At 43.3% G+C, this 18,850-nt stretch overlaps 1 protein-coding gene across 6 annotated transcripts in view; it reads right to left on the bottom strand.

Moving 5' to 3' along the window:
- LOC143964536 (E3 ubiquitin-protein ligase RNF213-like) overlaps positions 1–18,850 on the bottom strand; it is a 955,032-nt gene that overhangs the window by 583,005 nt on the left and 353,177 nt on the right. For all 6 annotated transcript variants that reach the window (XM_077474321.1, XM_077474324.1, XM_077474323.1 and 3 more), the window contains exon 17: positions 15,018–15,140. In XM_077474321.1, coding sequence (XP_077330447.1) covers positions 15,018–15,140 — 123 coding nt within the window. The remainder of the gene's footprint in view (positions 1–15,017; positions 15,141–18,850) is intronic.

Raw genomic sequence — 18,850 nt, 5'->3', positions numbered from 1 at the left:
ATCAAAGAACACCAAACCCGACGCGCTATCCCGGATGTTCAGCGAACCCGAAGTTCTTCAACCCACAGACACCATCCTTGCGCCCGGAAATTTCCTTATGCTCCAGGAAGATCTTCTATCCCAACTTAAGCAGGCTTCATCTTCAGCTCCACATCCCTCAAACACCACCTTACTCTCTAGCAATAACTTGTTATGGCATGAAAACAGGATCTACGTGCCCCAACAACTACGGGTTGCTGTTCTCAAGTCTTGCCACGACCACAAATTGGCCGGTCATTTTGGGGTACACAAGACCGCCGAACTTCTCCAACGCACCTTCTGGTGGCCTCAGCTGCTAAGAGACTGTAAACTTTATGTTGAATCTTGCATTACCTGTACCCAGAACAAGAGTAGCAAGACCAAAGCCTGGGGGTTGCTGAAACCACTCCCCATCCCGGAAAGGCCTTGGAAAATGATTTCCATAGACTTTATTGTAGAATTACCTCCGTCAGAAGGCTTCACCACTATCCTTGTGGTGGTCGACAGATTGTCCAAAATGGCTCACTTTCTGCCCATGAAGGGTACACCTTCTGCCCCTGAGACCGCAAGGATCTTCATTAAGGAGATTGTAAGACTCCACGGTATACCTGCGAACATTGTTTCCGACCGAAGGGTACAATTTACATCAAAATTTTGGAGAGCTTTATGTAAGTCCTTGGAAATTGATCTTTCGTTCTCGTCTGCCTATCATCCCCAGACCAACGGCCAGACCGAACGAACGAACCAGACCCTTGAGCAGTATTTGCGGTGTTATTCTTCTTTTTCGCAAGACGATTGGGTATCCCTTTTACCACTTGCCGAGTTTTCCTACAATAACTCTGTTCATTCTGCAACTAATCAATCTCCCTTCTTTGCGAACTATGGTTTTCACCCTCAGTTCTTATCAGCCAATATCCCAGAATGCACGGTTCCAGCAGTTCAAGAAACTTTGGACTTTTTCTGCACCAATAACAAGTTGCTTCAAGAAACGATGGCAAGAACTCAAGAACGCAACAAAGCAGTTTTTGACAGAAAGAGGAGAGGGGAGCTCGACCTAAAACCCGGAGATTTGGTTTGGTTATCTACTATGAATCTAAAATGAACATGCCCATCTAGGAAACTGGGCCCAAAATTTGTGGGTCCTTTCCCAATTTCCAGGAAAATTAACAATGTGGCTTATGAGCTGAAATTACCAGAATCGCTGCGTATTCACCCAGTGTTTCATGTGTCCCTCTTAAGACCTTCAATCCAGGATCCCTTCACCGATCGGAACGTGGGCCCTCCTGAACCTGTGCTTATTAATGGTGAAGAGGAGTTTGAAGTAGAAGCAATTTTGGATTGCAGAAAGAGACGCAACCAGGTACAGTATCTGGTGAAGTGGAAGGGGTATGGTCCAGAAGAGAACTCCTGGGAACCAGAGACTGGCATCCACGCCAAGAGGTTGGTTCTGGCATTTAAAAGATCTCACCCAGGTAAGATGTCCCAGTTGGGCATCCGGAGGCTGCCCATTGGGGGGGGGCAATGTCAGGAAGATCCTCCTCACGGACGTCCGAGCGGCGAAAGTCGCAGAAGATCTCTTGCCCAGTTCCAGGAGCGTTACCGCGATCGGCGGTGCGCGCGTGGCCGTTTGACGCAAATTGGCGCCAATAGCGCTATTTAAACTGGATCCATGCCTCACTGCCTTGCTGCCTGATCAACAGCGTTCCTGTGCGTCCTGGTGATCCGTATCTGAATCTGAACCTGAACCTGTACCTGTACCTGTACCCTGATCCGTATCGAACCCGGCTTGTTTCCGATTCTGCTGTTTGCTGCCTGCCCCCCGACTTTGGCTTGTACCCGACTACTCTTCTGGATTCCGTTTCTGTATCTGATCTGCCCGCCTGTGCCTGACCTGGACTGTTACACCATCCGTCAACTGTAAGTTGCTTGCTGTTGTACTATAGGACACCTCCCAGTCCTCCGCAATATTTGGCTGTACTCCTTCTGCGTTTGTAGCCTTCTACCTTTGGCCACAGACTACTGGACTCTTCCGCTTCCGCTTATCCATTGCACCTGCATCCGTTGTTGGACTACAATACCCCTCCGTTGTTTGTCACCTCCTGCAATCACTTGTATGCCGTTGCTGGACTACAGGAACCCTTCTGCTGTCTGCTGGACCTTATCTCACCTTTGCCTGCATTCAGACACCGGACTACAATACACCTCCTCCTTCAATGGTCTTCTGCCTTTACCATCTGCTATCCAGTCAGGCACTTGTGCCCCTCTGTGCTCCTGAGCCCCTGTCACCACTACCAGGGTCTCTCGAGTCAGAGGTCTACGAGAGGCCACTCCCTGCACTCCGGGCTCTGCTTAAAGGTACGTGACAGTCATCCCGAGTACCCCTACCCAACGAGCCCCCCAAAGAAAATGTCGTGTCTGCAGAAAGCGCGGATATAGGCGTGACACCCGTCATTATTGTCCCCGCTGTCCTGACAATCCTGGTCTTTGCATTGGTGAATGTTTTGAACGCTACCATGAACTAGTTGAGTTTTAGAGTAGGGTACAGCATTGCACAGGCTAGGCACACGTTCACAGGGTCTCCCAAGATGCCATCGCATTTTGAGAGACCCAAACCACTGGAAACGTTACAACAGAAGTGTTAAAGTTACATAAAAAAGTGTTTAAAAAAAAAAAAAGTTAAAAAACCCAAAAAAATATAAAATTAAAAAACCAAAAATAGTTGTTGTTTTATTGTTCTCTCTCTCTCTATTCTCTCTCTATTGTTCTGCTCCTTTGTACTGTATTCTATTCTGCAATGTTTTATTGTTAACCATTTTTTGTTTTCAGGTACGCCATTCAGCTGTAGCGTGGATTTCTTTATCTTGACAGCAACAGCGTTTGCTCCCACGATACGTAAAGCCGCGACTCCAGCACTGTCGGAGGTGATTTCACCACCACAGTTAAAAAAGAGCATATATGCCGAAGCATGGGGGCATAAGGGGTGGAGGAGCGATCTGCTCCTACCTTTTGCGGGAGGATGCCCTCATGCTTCGGCATATATATATTTTAGGCACAGATTGTGTTAAATGTGTTATTTTTTGCTATTTTTTTTTGTATTTGCTTTGCAGGTATGGTAAGTCCTACTGTTATACTGTAATGTTACTTTGTTTTATTGTTAACCATCATTTGCTTAGCAGGTACGCCATTCTGCTGCAGCGCGGATTTATTTATCTTGACAGCAACAGTGTTTTGCTCCCACGATACATAAAGCCGCGACTCCAGCACTGTCGGAGGTGATTTCACCACCACAGTTAAAAAAGAGCATATATGCCGAAGCATGGGGGCATAAAGGGTGGAGGAGCGATCTGCTCCTACCTTTTGCGGGAGGATGCCCCCATGCTTCGGCATATATAAATGGTGCATGTATGCCCACCATTAGAAGTGGGTGGATGAAGGGAGGTATCTAATGGTGGGCATACCCACCGATCAATATTTTTTTTTCGTTCAGCCCACAGGCTGCATGAAAAAAAAATTACAATATATGCCCAACCAGTTCCAGCAACATACTGGTATGTTGCTGGACTTTGAGTGCTTATACCAGAATGATGCCTGCAGGTTTAGGTATCATCTTGGTATCATTCTTTTCAGCCAGCGGTCGGCTTTTATGTAAAAGCAATCCTAGCGGCTAATTAGCCTCTAGACTACTTTTACAAGCAGTGGGAGGGAATGCCCCCCCCCTGCACCATCTTCCATGGTTTTCTCAGGCTCTCCTGTCCCAACAGGGAACCTGAGAATGCAGCCGGTGGTTCCGCCAGCTGACCATAGAGCTGATCAGAGACCAGAATGGCTCCAATCATCTCTATGACCTAAGACACCGGAAGCTACGAGCATTTCATGACTTAGATTTTGTGGGATGTAAACAGCGCCATTGGGAAATTGGGAAAGCATTTTATCACACCGATCTTGGTGTGGTCAGATGCTTTGAGGACAGAGGAGAGATCTAGGGTCTGATAGACCCTAATTTTTTCAAAAAAGAGTACCTGTCACTACCTATTGCAATCATAGGGGATATTTACATTCCCTGAGATAACAATAAAAAAATATATAAATGAAAGGAACAGTTTAAAAAAAAAAAAGAAAAAGCTAAATAAATAATAAAAAAAAAAAACACCCCTGTCCCCCCCTGCTAAGGCGCAACGTCGAACGCAAGCGTTGGTCTGGTGTCATATGTAAACAGCAATTGCACCATGCATGTGAGGTATCACCACGAAGGTCAGATCGAGGGTACTAATTTTAGCAGTAGACCTCCTCCGTAAATCTAAAGTGGTCACCTGTAAAGGCATTTAAAGGCTTTTAAAAATGTATGTAGTTTGTCGCCGCTGCACGTTTCTGCGCAATTTTAAAGCATGTCGTGTCAGAAAGGGCTTTTTCTTCAAGTGGTTAGAAGAGTGGGTGATATGTGACATAAGCTTCTAAATGTTGTGCATAAAATGCCAGGACAGTTCAAAACCCCCCCCCAAATGACCCCATTTTAGAAAGTAGACACCCCAAGCTATTTGCTGAGAGGCATGTCGAGTCCATGGAATATTTTATATTTTGACAAAAGTTGCGGAAAAAATACATTATTATTATTTTTTTTTTTTTTTTTTGCACAAAGTTGTCATTAAATGATATATTGCTCAAACATGCCATGGTTATATGTAAAATTACACCCCAAAATACATTCTGTTGCTTCTCCTGAGTACGGGGATACCACAAGTGTGAGACCTTTTGGGAGCCTAACCGCGTACGGTACCCCAAAATCCAAGCACCACCTTCAGGCTTTCTAAGGGTGTAAATTTTTGATTTCATTCCTCACTGCCTATCACAGTTTCGGAGGCCATGGAATGCCCAGATAGCACAAAATCCCCCCAAGTGACCCCATTTTGGAAAGGAGACATCCCAAGCTATTTGCCGAGAGGTATGGTGAGTATTTTGCAGACCTTCATTTTTGTCACAAAGTTTTGAAAATTGAAAAAAAGAAAAAAAATATACATTATTTTTTTTCTTCATTTTCAAAAACAAATGAGAGCTGCAAAATACTCACCATGCCTCTCGGCAAATAGCTTGGGGTGTCTACTTTCCAAAATGGGGTCATTTTGGGGGGTTTTTGCTATTTTGGCATTTTATGGCCTTCGAAACTGTGATAGGTAGTGAGGCGTGAAATCAAAAATTTACACCCTTAGAAATCCTGAAGGCGGTGCTTGGTTTTCGGGGCCCCGTATGCGACTAGGCTCCCAAAAAGTCCCACACATGTGGTATCCCCGTACTCAGGAGAAGCAGCAGAATTTATTTTGGGGTGTCATTTCACATATGCCCCTGGCATGTGTGAGCAATATATCATTTAGTGACAACTTTGTGAAAAAATAAATAAATAAATAAAAGTTTGTAATTTTCCCGCAACTTGTGGCAAAATATAAAATATTCCATGGACTCAACATGCCTCTCAGCAAATAGCTTGGGGTGTCTACTTTCTAAAATGGGGTCATTTGTGGGGGTTTTGTGCCATCTTGGCATTTTATGGCCTTCAAAACTGTAATAGGTAGTAAGGCGTGAAATCAAAAATTTACGCCCTTAGAAAGCCTGAAGGCGGTTCTTGGCTTTCGGGGCCCCGTACGCAGCTAGGCTCCCAAAAAATCCCACACATGTGGTATCCCCGTACTCAGGAGAAGCAGCAGAATTTATTTTGGGGTGTCATTTCACATATGCCCATGGCATGCGTGAGCAATATATCATTTAGTGACAACTTTGTGAAAAAAAAAAAAGTTTTTAATTTTCCCGCAACTTGCGGCAAAATATAAAATATTCCATGGACTCAACATGCCTCTCAGTAAATAGCTTGGGGTGTCTACTTTCTAAAATGGGGTCATTTGTGGGGGTTTTGTGCCATCTTGGCATTTTATGGCCTTCAAAACTGTAACAGGTAGTGAGGAGTGAACTCAAAAATTTACGCCCTTAGAAAGCCTGAAGGCGGTGCTTGGTTTTCGGGGCCCCGTACGCAGCTAGGCTCCCAAAAAGTCCCACACATGTGGTATCCCCATACTCAGGAGAAGCAGCAGAATTTATTTTGGGGTGTCATTTCACATATGCCCATGGCATGCGTGAGCAATATATCATTTAGTGACAACTTTGTGAAAAAAATAAATAAATAAATAAAAGTTTGTAATTTTCCCGCAACTTGTGGCAAAATATAAAATATTCCATGGACTCAACATGCCTCTCAGCAAATAGCTTGGGGTGTCTACTTTCTAAAATGGGGTCAGTTGGGGGGGTTTTGTGCCATCTTGGCATTTTATGGCCTTCAAAACTGTAATAGGTAGTGAGGAGTGAAATGAAAAATTTACGCCCTTAGAAAGCCTGAAGGCGGTGCTTGGTTTTCGGGGGCCCCGTACGCGGCTAGGCTCCCAAAAAGCCCCACACATGTGGTATCCCCGTACTCAGGAGAAGCAGCAGAATTTATTTTGGGGTGTAATTTCACATATGCCCATAGCATGTGTGAGCAATATATCATTTAGTGACAACTTTGTGAAAAATTAATAAAGTTTGTAATTTTCCCGCAACTTGTGGCAAAATATAAAATATTCCATGGACTCAACATGCCTCTCAGCAAATAGCTTGGGGTGTCTACTTTCTAAAATGGGGTCATTTGTGGGGGTTTTGTGCCATCTTGGCATTTTATGGCCTTCAAAACTGTGATAGGTAGTGAGGAGTGAAATGACAAATGTATGCCCTTAGAAATCCTGAAGGCGGTGCTTGGCTTTCGGGGCCCCGTACGCGGCTAGGCTTCCAAAAAGTCGACCACATGTGGTATCCCCGTACTCAGGAGAAACAGCAGAATGTATTTTGGGGTACAATTCCACATATAACCATGGCATGTGTGAGCAATATATCATTTAGTGACAACTTTGTGTAAAAAAATAAAAATAATTTTTTTTTGTCATTATTCAATCGCTTGAGGCAAAAAAATAAAATATTCAATGGGCTCAACATGCCTCTTATCAATTTCCTTAGGGTGTCTACTTTCCAAAATGGGGTCATTTGGGGGGGTTTTGTACTGCCCTGCCATTTTAGCACCTCAAGAAATGAGATAGGCAGTCATAAACTAAAAGCTGTGTAAATTCCAGAAAACGTACCTTAGTTTGTAGATGTGACAACTTTTGCGCAAACCAATAAATATACAGGTATTGACTTTTTTTTTACGAAAGACATGTGGCTGAATACATTTTGGCCTAAATGTATGACTAAAATTGAGTTTATTGGATTTTTCTAATAACAAAAAGTAGAAAATATCATTTTTTTTTCAAAATTTGCAGTCTTTTTACGTTTATATCGCAAAAAATAAAAATCGCAGAGTCAGTCAAATACCTTTAAAAGAAAGCTCTATTTGTGGGAAAAAAAGGACGCAAATTTCGTTTGGGTACAACATTGCATGACCGCGCAATTACCAGTTAAAGCAGCGCAGTGCCAAATTGTAAAAAGACCTCTGGTCATTGACCAGCAAAATGGTCCGGTCTGAAAGTGGTTAAATTAACCACTTTAGTACAAGGCAGTTTTACCCCCTTCCTACCCACGCCAATTTTCAGCTTTCAGTGCTCTCACACTTTGAATGACATGCTGCACTGTACCCAAACACAATTTTTTTACACAAATAAATCTTTCTTTTGGTGGTATTTAATCACCACTGGGTTTTTTATTTTTTGTAATGTAGGCAGGGAAAAAAGAGTGAACATTTTGAAAAAAAAAACATTTACATTTTTTTTTGTATAATAACATTTTGCAAATAACTAATTCTTATTCATAAATGTTAGGACTACAGGAAATAATAGTGTGCCATGATGAAGCTCTATAGCTTGCGCATGTATTTGCAAATGTGTGCAAACGAAACCCCTATTTTTAACGCATAATGTTAGACAGGATAATTCGGTTGGTCATAGGCTTGTCGGTAAGTTGAGCTGGGAATTTTTTTGCATGCGTTACCCTTCCATATGCTCCTTGCTGCAAAGGCCAGTTATAGGTGAGAGTAGTGACCATTTGTTTCTACTGTTGAATCCCAGCCAGCCAGTGAAGTGAACATTTCATTTAAAAAATGTGCAGCTGGGAATGGGTGGGTGGATGATGCAGGGTGTGTGCTAGGGAGGTCAGGGAAGTCCTTCCTGTGTCATGACCTAAAGTCTGATCAGGAAGTAAGACCGAATCAATAGATACATTTGGAAACAGGGATGAGAACAGTGAGATGAGTGTCTGTAGATTTTATGGAAAGAATTAATATTTTTGCAAAAAATTACATGAATGCTATATTGGTAGGGGGCGTGTCTGGATGTGATTCTGAGCGGACGTGTGGAGACAGAGCTCCTCACCGCTGTACACAATCCACAGCCATACGCCAATCCAGGCTCCTAATTTCGTCCGCTAATCCGGCCAGGACGGGTGCAGACCATCGCGGGAGGTGATCGCGGTGACAATTGCGGTCTTTCCCCGCGACTGCATGGCTCGAGCCTACATCGTGGCCTCCCAGCGCCATCTTGCGACCTACCCACCTCGGACGCTTCTCCACACAGTTCCGCGGTAATCCGGAAGGCAGAGCGGAGCCGGATTTAGCCCGGAGGCCCCTGCAGGACTCCGGAGGTTGCCGGGAGCCATCCTACACACCTGGCCCTGCCTGGATCCCCTCGAGCAGGCCATGGAGGATGAAGAGCGGACGCCATCTTTAGCAGGCCTGGGAGGCCCAACACCCTGGTGAGTGCCGAGGGCGACTGCCGGGCGAACACAGGCGCACCCTGGTGGGTCCATTATAAAGGGACTGAGATCACCGCTGCTGCTAGAGAGAGACAGCTGAGAATCTGTAGCTCACTCTGCCTGAGGCTGGCAGGGGCCTGTTGGCGGGGCTGAGAGGTCTCCGAGTTGCTCCTGGCAACCCCTGCTCCCCAGTGGCAACACCCTTGGAGTCACTCCCCTTGCTGGCGGTCCCAGATCCCCGAGACAGACTAAAAGGTACATCATAAGCACCACTTGGGACCACCAGGGAACTGTCTGTTCTTGGTTGCTAACACAGTGCAGGGGAGATCTCCTTAGAACTGTCACATATACTGAGCCCTCAGAGCTCCCCACGTCAGCTGTTTGTGACTACTGCAAAACACACATGCTGTCCCTAATTAAATGTGAGTGATCCTGAGTCCCGTCCAGCGTTCAGCTTTACTGCCACAATTATGCCAACAAAGAAACCTAGATCACGCTCCACAACTAACAAGGTATCTGGAAAAGGGACAGCGCTAACTCAATCCGGCTCCGGTTCAATACAGCACTATCTTGCTGCAGGGAGATCGGTGCCGGGTGTGTGAGGCAGCCAGGCAGCCTGGCCAGAACCACCAAATGCAGCGCCTCTCCCTCCTCTCTAGCTGCCTCTATTAGGGGAAGCTCTCCAGCTTCATCCTGTTGCTCTGACCTTATGGATGACCCCGGCTCTCCGGGTGGCTCCAACATGTCAAACCTGGTGAGCGGTCTTAAGAAAGAGTTGGCGGGGATGTTCCATGGACTAGAAAAATCCATAAAGAAGGAGATTACCGGAGTTAGGGCAGATATGGTGCATATTCTGGATAGGGTGGAGGAAACTGAGCTCAGACAGGAATCACAGGCTTCCGCCATAAAAGAATTACAAGAAACGGTTACACAATTAGTGTTTGCTCAGCAGGCCTCATCATATAAACTCGAAGATCTTGAGAACAGAAACCGCAGAAACAACCTGCACTCCCGGAGGCCCCTGGTGACAACGACCTCGAACCATCGATCCGTGGCATTTTCAGCACAATCTTAGGAAACCCGGTTACTGAGCCGCTGCGGTTCGACCAGGTGCATCGGGCCCTCCGCCCCCGAAATTTTTCCTCAGATCAGCTGAGGGACGTTATATGCTGCCTGCATTACTTTACAGACAAAAAGGCTATAATGATCAAAATGCGGAGCACGCCCACCATAGACTTTGATGAAGCCACCATCAGAATTTTCCCAGACCTGTCTAAGGACACGCGGGACCGTCGTAGAGCTCTTAAACCTCTTCTGGATCTCCTCCGCGCAGATGGGATCATGTACAGATGGGGATTCCCAGCGTGTTTAATCACCACCAAAAACGGCCGTTCCCACACCTTACGGTTCCCGGAGGATTTGCCTTCATTCCTGAAGGAGCTCAACTTGCCACAAGTAGATCTCCCAGGTTGGCAGAACCAGATCCCCCAGTTCTCCTCTGCTCCAGATCCTCAATGGCGGAGAGCCCCATCAAAAAAGAGGCGCAAATCCAATCCAGGATCCGCACAAAAGAACGGATGATCAGTGCTTTCAAGTGTTCACTCTTTTTTCTTTTTTTCTCATTGCTCCAAATTACTTTTTCATCACTTCTGGACGTTTAAGGCCCATGTTTAGTGTGGGTGCACCCATTTTATGAAAATAGGATTGCAACTCTTGGCAGTGAAATTGCCTTATGCTACATTAGTGGACTCAAGGTGCCCCCCTTACCATGGGGCTTTTTTTGGACCGATGGAGCGGTCTTGTAAGTATTAATACCTGCTCACCTAGACATTGTTTGTTCAGTTCAATGGTTCTCAAGTGTTGCCCGGTTTCTCAGTTGCTGATATCCAATATGTTTAATCTTTATATTTTTGTGTTCTCTTTTATCCTAACGCTTAGCTGAACGCTGGCAGGGCACATTGCTCCCATGTGCCTCTCGCTCAGTAAACCCCCTACCCCTCCTTTTGGGGTTGGTGAGAGTGGATGGCATTCGCAATATGAATCCCGATCTCTTGTTGGAGGTCGAGACTGCCGTCCGCTCTCCCCCTCCCCACAGGGATCACGGCAGATTTCTGCGTGACTTGTCAATTGTTCCCAATGGTACATTTTCAGATGTGATTGATAGATACTTAAGCTTGTCTCTTCTATCTCAATTTCTCTTCCTTCCCTCTATTTTTCTTCCCCCTCTCTCTCCCTCCCTTGGTTGGCTTGCGTGGAAATTTAGGCTTAAGGGTTACACTCTGTTGAAGATATGGCCTCACTAAAAATTATCTTATATAATGTAAGGGGTCTGAATGTTGCCGCAAAACGACACCAAGTTACCCGTGAATTGAAAAAAGCTGCATGCTCAATTGCCTTTCTTCAGGAAACGCACTTGACTCATTCAACGACGGTCAAATTGACCTCCCCCCAATTCCCGGTACTATAGCTTGTCTGATACTAATAAAGCGAAGGGAGTGGTAGGTTTCAACAGCAGTGTACCCTTCCATCTTGTTGATATGTTGACGGATGATCATGGTCGATATCTTTTTTTGAAGGGATTTCTAGGTAACACACGCTGCACCCTGGCAAACGTCTATTGCCCCAGTCGACACCAACCAGCCTTCTTCTCCCTGATCCTCTCTAAATTGGCACAATTTGCCGAAGGCATAACTATCCTCATGGGTGACATCAATATGCCTTTAGACCCCGTCTTAGACACTTCACAGGGCCATTCAAATATCCCATTTAAAAGACTATCTTCAATCAAATGCAGACTTATCAATCTACAACTGATCGATGTCTGGCGAATGCTCCACCCCAGAGATAGGGATTTTTCTTACTTTTCTAAAACACACCAGTCAAACTCGCGCATAGATAATATCTTTCTAGATCATCATCATCTTCAGCTATTGCGGTCCACCCATATAGGAACGCCCACCATATCTGACCATGCGCTGGTGTCGATGTGTATGACCATGCCCTCCTTGGCGCACCACTCCAATAACTGGAAACTCAATGACTCTCTTCTTTCTAACCAAGTGGAGGTCTCCGCATTGTCCTCACATATAAAACAGTATTTCGTTGAAAATACCTCTCCTGAGTCCTCCCCCTCCATTGTATGGGAAGCTCACAAGGCTACCATGAGGGGCCGACTCATTGAACTAGGAGCGAGGAAAAAAAAGGAGCATGGTCAGCAGGTCGCTCAGGTCCTTGGTCAGATTGTGGACCTAGACAAACAACATAAACTTACTTTACATATAGCCCACCTTAAAGCTCTCACTCTGAAATGAGAAGAACTAAAAACCCTACTGGATCTGGACACTAAAAGGAAATTCCAACGATTCGCTCAGACAATGTATGAGTAGGGGAATAAACCCAGTAGACAGATGGCGAGATCCCTCAAGGCGAAACAAACCAAATCTTTTATCCCCAAAATAAAACTTCCCAATGGAGATTTAGTGCATGCAACTCCACACATTGCTGCGGCATTTAGGGACTACTACGCTGACTTTCTTATATAACGTGCAGAGCAAAACGCCCTCTTTAACCCCGGGGGAGAAACGCAACCGCATACAGTTGTATTTAAAAGAGGCCAATTTGCCCACATTGTCCACCTCCGCACTCCAGGCACTAGAGGCAGAATTCACTGTTGAGGAATTCCAGGTTGCCCTAAAGTCCTCTCCTATGGGAAAAACCCCACAGTCCCGATGGATACACCATCTATTACTATAGAACATTCAGTGACATCCTACTTCCCCACCTCACGACATATGCCAACTCAATCTCACGCAAATCCTGTTTGTGCCCAGAATCTCTCACAGCCCACATCACAGTCATTCCTAAACCAGGTAAGGACCCCACATTATGCAGTAGTTACAGGCCGATCTCCCTGCTTAACGTTGATGTTAAGCTTTATTCCAAGGTTCTGGCCAATCGATTACTTCCCCTTATCCAAAGCTGGATTTAGAAGGATCAGTCTGGCTTCATACCCGGTAGGGAAGCCAGGGATAACTCCCTTCGGACTATATCCATGATTCAATAAGTACGGAGGTGCTCCCAGCCCACCCTACTTGCTTCTACTGACTCTGAAAAAGCGTTCGATAGGGTGGACTGGGACTACCTCAAAGTGACTCTGCATCACCTGGGGCTTGGTCCCAAAATGTTCTATCGCATAACCTCTCTATACTCCTCTCCCACGGCACGGGTTCGCATAAACGGCTCTCTAAGTGACTCATTCTCACTGTATAAAGGGACCAGGCAGGGCTGCCCCCTATTCCCTCTTCTATTTGCTCTCACCCTTGAACCCTTCCTGTCCACCATTAGACATAATATCAATATCCACGGTGTCCAGATAGGTTCCAAAATCCATAAATATGCAGCTGGACTGGGGCCACAATAACATTACTCCTGTGCATGCGCGGGAGCTCCAGCTCCTGCACAAAGCTCTCAAGGTACGAGTATACCTTCCCTTCAGAACGCATGCGCCAGTGAGGTCACCAGTTGCATTCTGTGTGAATATCTCCTAAATAGTGCAGGTTTAGGAGATATTCACTGTACCTATAGGCTTACCTGTAGGCACAAGTTAAAAAGTGGACTTTACTCACACTTTAACTGAACAAGCTGAAGTTAGAAGCTGATTGGTTACCATGCACAACCGCACCAGATTTTGCACTCTCCAGTTTTAGTAAATCAACCCCAGTGTGTTAATCCACCTAAAGTACACATATGATTTTTTACACTCTGTGATTTCATCTTTTTTATTTACATATTGTTAACTGCAAAAGAAGACTTTAAAGGGCAAGAAATTAGCCACAACATACTTTACACTTCAAGACGTTCCATGGAAACTCAGCATCTGAGCACACCTTGGCAGCTCAGAAAAAGAGGTCTTCTATGCCTAGCTTGATGGTTAGTTGAAAGGATGCTATAGAGCAGCGATGGCGAACCTTGGCACCCCAGATGTTTTGAAACTACATTTCCCATGATGCTCCACTACACTTCAGAGTGCATGAGCATCATGGGAAATGTAGTTCCAAAACATCTGGGGTGCCAAGGTTCACCATCACTGTTATAGAGGTTTGAAATTATCTGCACAATAATCATTAACCACTTAAGGACCATCTCACGCCGATGTACATCAGCAGAATGGCATGGCTGGGCACAAGCACGTACCTGTACGTTGCTTTTTAAGTGCCCAGTGGCGCGCTCCCAACCCAGTCCTGTGCTCCATGACCGTGGCCGTGGGACCAGCGGACCCAATCCCCGCTGGTGTCCCGCGATCGAGTCACAGAGCTGAAGAACGAGGAGAGGTCTGTGTAAACAAATCTCTCCACATGCTTGCCTGTGTAGCTGTCACCGATGGTCTCTTCCCTTTTATAGGGAAGGACGATCAGTGACGTCACATGCCAGGCCACACCCCCTACAATAAAAAAAACACATAACATCATACATAACACCTACACTGCCCCCTAGTGGTTAACTCCTCCACTGTCCGTGTCATTTACACAGGAATCAGTGCATTTAAATAGCACTGATTGCTGTATAAATGACAATGGTTCCAAAAATGTGTCAAAAATGTCTGATGTGTCCGCCATAATGTTGCAGTCACAATAAAAATCGCTGATCGCTGCCATTACTAGTAAAAAATTCTATAAAACTATCCCCTATTTTGTAAACGCAAACCAATCAATAATCGCTAATTGCGATTTTTTTACCAAAAATATGTAGAAGAATACGCATCGGCCTAAACTGAGGAAAAAAAAAATTATATATTTTGGGGATATTTATTATAGCAAAAAGTAAAAAATATTGAATTTTTTTCAAAATTGTCGCTCTATTTTTGTTTATAGCGCAAAAAATAAAAACCACAGAGGTGATCAAATACCACCAAAAGAAAGCTCCATTTGTGGGAAAAAAAAAGATGCCAATTTTGTTTGGGAGCCATGTCGCACGCCCACGCAATTATCAGTTAAAATGACGCAGTGCCAAATAGCAAAAAGGGGCTTGGTCCTTTGGCTGCAAACTGGTCCGGGGGTTAAATGGCTAAGGTTCCTACTGAGTGAATCAACTTATGAAAACTCAGGCAGCGCAAGTTTTTTGTGTGCACACTTGAAGGCACACTGCTTGATTTTCCTATTTGTCACATATTTGCATACTTCTGGTCACACAAATGTTATTTGCTTTTGCATATCCAACATTACCTTGCAAGAAAAAATATTTATTACCTGACATGCCAAATGAACTGCATCAATGGCACAATCCTCAAAGCATTTGTTTATGCATGGGTCAAGTGTTTTAAAATCGTTTTGTCTTTTACAATACAAAGAAATTTGTTCAACTGCTTCTTCCTACGGCAGAAACAAAAGATAAAAATTAGTCTGTGAAGGTTTTCATTTCACTGTAATGCTAGTTGTAGCTAGTCACATTTGACTTGGTGAAGTAGCTTCCTTCTAGTGTCAAGTATATACCCACAGAGTTAACTTAGTCACCTTAATCCAAACACCTGTAATGTGTAAATGCTGAGTGTTCAAGAATATGACAGCAGGTGTGAAAAATTAGTGTATCTGAAACCCTGTTCTACTTCCTCCTTACCTTCCATGGCTGTATTTAGCAGCTGTCTTTGGAAGACTAATATTTTTATAAACAGATGGGATGGGATCTTGCACTGGATTTTTATTAAGTAAATTTTTTTCTCACTTGTATAATCCTTTTGTATTTCTACATCTTACTATAACCTTATGATATATTTTAATCTGTATTACCAACCACCCTATGTAGCATATTTGTTTTCCTTCCATATCTGTTAAAATACAGTTTCTTCTGATGTATATTTCAACTGTACTATATTAACTGAGGGGTTAAAGCAGGGTTTTTCAGGTTTCTCAGCTAGGGTTCGAGAGGTCCCCAAGGATTATGCTGCCTATGGTTGCAGTCATATTTACCCAATAGTAGCTTTAACCTCCCTGGCGGTATGATTAGTTCTGGTTTTAGGTGCTGAAAGCGTTAGTTATTTTGCATGGAAATTTGGCGTTTTATATTGTAGGCCTGCAATTCTTAGGAATAACTCTCTTAAATCTATTCAAACCAGAGTCAAGCAGACATCCTGGGTATGATAACGTTTATAATATAATAAATAATGATAATAAATAATAATAAAAATTATTCAATAATGTAATCAAATCCAAAAACACTGAAATTTGCTCATTTGCAGAATTGTTGCTGTCATTAGATTTAGTGTTTGATGATGAATTTCCCCACAAATCGCTATCGCTCAATTCTGCAAGTGATTATAATTCATTATCGCTGTTTTCTAGTTGGTCTAAAATCACTTTTGACATTAAGGGACACTTTTTGATTGCTATGGACAATCTCCAAATTTCAGACAGAAAAAATAGTATTTATAATATAAAACTGCATGCAGGGCACCGGACAGACCACTAGGGACAAAGGGGGTGTGTCATTTTTTTTTATACAGTACTGTAATCTGTAAGATTAGAGTACTGTGTGTGTTTTGTGTGTTTTTACTTTTTTGAATTTGCCGCCGATCTCCGCTCCCGTGAACCGTAACGTCACAGGGAACGGAGCTCGGTGGCACTCAGGCACTGCGTGAATCGAGCGGAGGACAGCTCGATCACACAGCGTGGAGGACATCGCTGGATCCAGGGGACAAGGTAAGTAACTTCTCCCTGTGTCCTCCCTGTATCCAGCGATGCGATCCTGAGTCTGCCAGACTCAGGATCACCGCCAGGGAGGTTAAGTCTCCATTCACACCTTGGCATTTTGGATTGTGGGCAGAATCGCTGCGATTCTGTGTGCGATTCTTGCAAATCGCGGGACGCACTTACGATCCCATTACTCTCAATGGCACCCCAATTGCGGATTGATTTTTCTGAGAATGTCGCCCCACAAATCGCGGCAAAATCACGCAAACAGAATCGCCAATGCCAATGTGTGAATGGAGCCTTACACAAGCTACTTCTTCTACATTCCATCCCCCTGTCAGTCTATTAGCATATCTGCTGTCTCATAGAAAATGGCACCCGCTGAATGTGTGTGCTAGATTATGGCACATGTCAGACAAACTCCTCTGAAAGATTTTTTTCTATTAACTTTATTAGAAGTTTTTTTTCCCTCAGGCAAAGTTGTTTGATGTCCAGGGTAGCCCACTTAGTAAGATGGACAGCTTAAGGTTATAATTGATTTTTTTATTATTATTTACATTTTATTACATTTTTACAATTAAAAAAAATCAACAAGCCGGTAGAGTATCAAAAAGGAAAATATTGTAAAACGAAAACCAAGCAGGTCACAAATACAATGAAAAAGAAAAACATATGAACACAACAATTGTTCTCTACAGTACACTTCGTGGCCTATTTTCCCTACTTGCTTACCATCCTTATATTTTCTATCTTCCCCCCTACCATTTTTCCCTAGTATACCCTAATCCCCCCTCCCAACCTCCCCCACTGTTTGTTGGCCCGTCCACCTCTGTTTATTCTGCAAATACTTGGATGTAAGTTTCTGTCTTTTTGAAAGATCTCCAATTTTTCCATACTGCCCAATATTTTTTCATTTGATTGTTCTCCATTTTAACTAAATATTCCATATTATTAATATGTTCGATTCTCTGCACCCATTGTCTAATAGTGGGTTTTTTAATTTGTGTCCAGTTTACCGGTATCAAGGCTTTTGCCGCATTGAGCAAATAAACTACCAGTGAGTTAATTTATTTTTTTTCCTTTTTTTCCATTTGTAAATTACTACTTATTTCGTCTACTCCATAGAACAGACATTCCAGCAGGCTACATGGTATTTTTTCACCGGTTATTATTTTAATATAGGCTAAAATCTCCTGCCAGTATAACTTTATCTCTGGACATTCCCACCAAATATGGAGTGCTGTTGCAGGTAATTTACACTCCCTCCAACAGTACCTGGATCTAGAAGGATCTATTCTATGGAGTCTATCAGGAGTTAACTGCCATCTCATCATACACTTGTAATTAACCTCTCTAGACGTTACATCCGACACCTGCCTATATATTGACTCCATCATCTGCTTCTCCTCTATTTTGATACCCATATCCATTTCCCATTTTCCTATAGCTGGTATTCTTTCTTGTGCCTCCATTTCCGACAAACATTCATACATTCTTGACATACAGTGCTTTACTTTTGCTTTAGAATTACATAATTTTTCTATAGGTGTTAAATTATTACCACCTAAAGTGATATCTTTTAATTGTATATTTTCCATTTGTTTGCCTAGTGGAGTACCCTTTCCTGGGGTAAAAAAATCTGTGCCCTCTAGTGGAATTAGTGGAGAGTTATAGTCCCATTTGTTTCTCCTGTGCAGTGCATCCCATATTTTAAACGTTATTATCGTGATTTCATGTGCCTTATTAGTGCCTACTTTAAATCTAAATTTTGGCAGGATCCATATTATTTTTTTTAATTGTGTGCCTATTAGTGACTCTTCCATTTTTACCCATTTCTTTTCCGTGTCAACATTTGCCCATTCCACCATTCTCACTAGCGTGATTGCACTATAATATCTATATATGTCTGGCAAAGCCATCCCACCCCTTTTTTTTTCCTGATTAATATATTATAATTTATCCTCGGTTTCTTATTTTGCCATATAAATTTTAGAAAAAGTGATTTTATTATTTTAAAGAAGCTATTTGGAATATTAATTGGGAGCATTTGAAGTTTATAGGTGATTTTAGGTAAAACCACCATTTTCAGAATGTGAATTCTACCTGTCCAGGATATTGAACCCTTTCTTATATTTCCTAACACTGTTTTGATTTCATTAACTAATGGGATATAATTCGCTTGGTATAGCTCCTGTACCGTTTTTGTTATTTTAATACCTAGGTAAGTTATTTCTTTTTTTTCCCATGTAAAGGGGTATTCTTGTTGTAACGCCATCTCTTCCTCGTTGTCCAATCCTATGTTCAATATAACTGTTTTTATCAGATTTATTTTAAAATTTGAGAGACCGCCATATTCTTTTATTTCTTTTATTAAGCTAGGTAAAGATATTCTTGGT

The sequence above is a fragment of the Lithobates pipiens genome, unplaced genomic scaffold (genome assembly GCF_037356315.1).
Source record: "Lithobates pipiens isolate NorthernLeopardFrog02 unplaced genomic scaffold, aLitPip1_a1.2 Scaffold_8, whole genome shotgun sequence".
NCBI lineage: Eukaryota > Metazoa > Chordata > Amphibia > Anura > Ranidae > Lithobates > Lithobates pipiens.
This window is presented reverse-complemented; position numbering and strand designations above follow the sequence as displayed.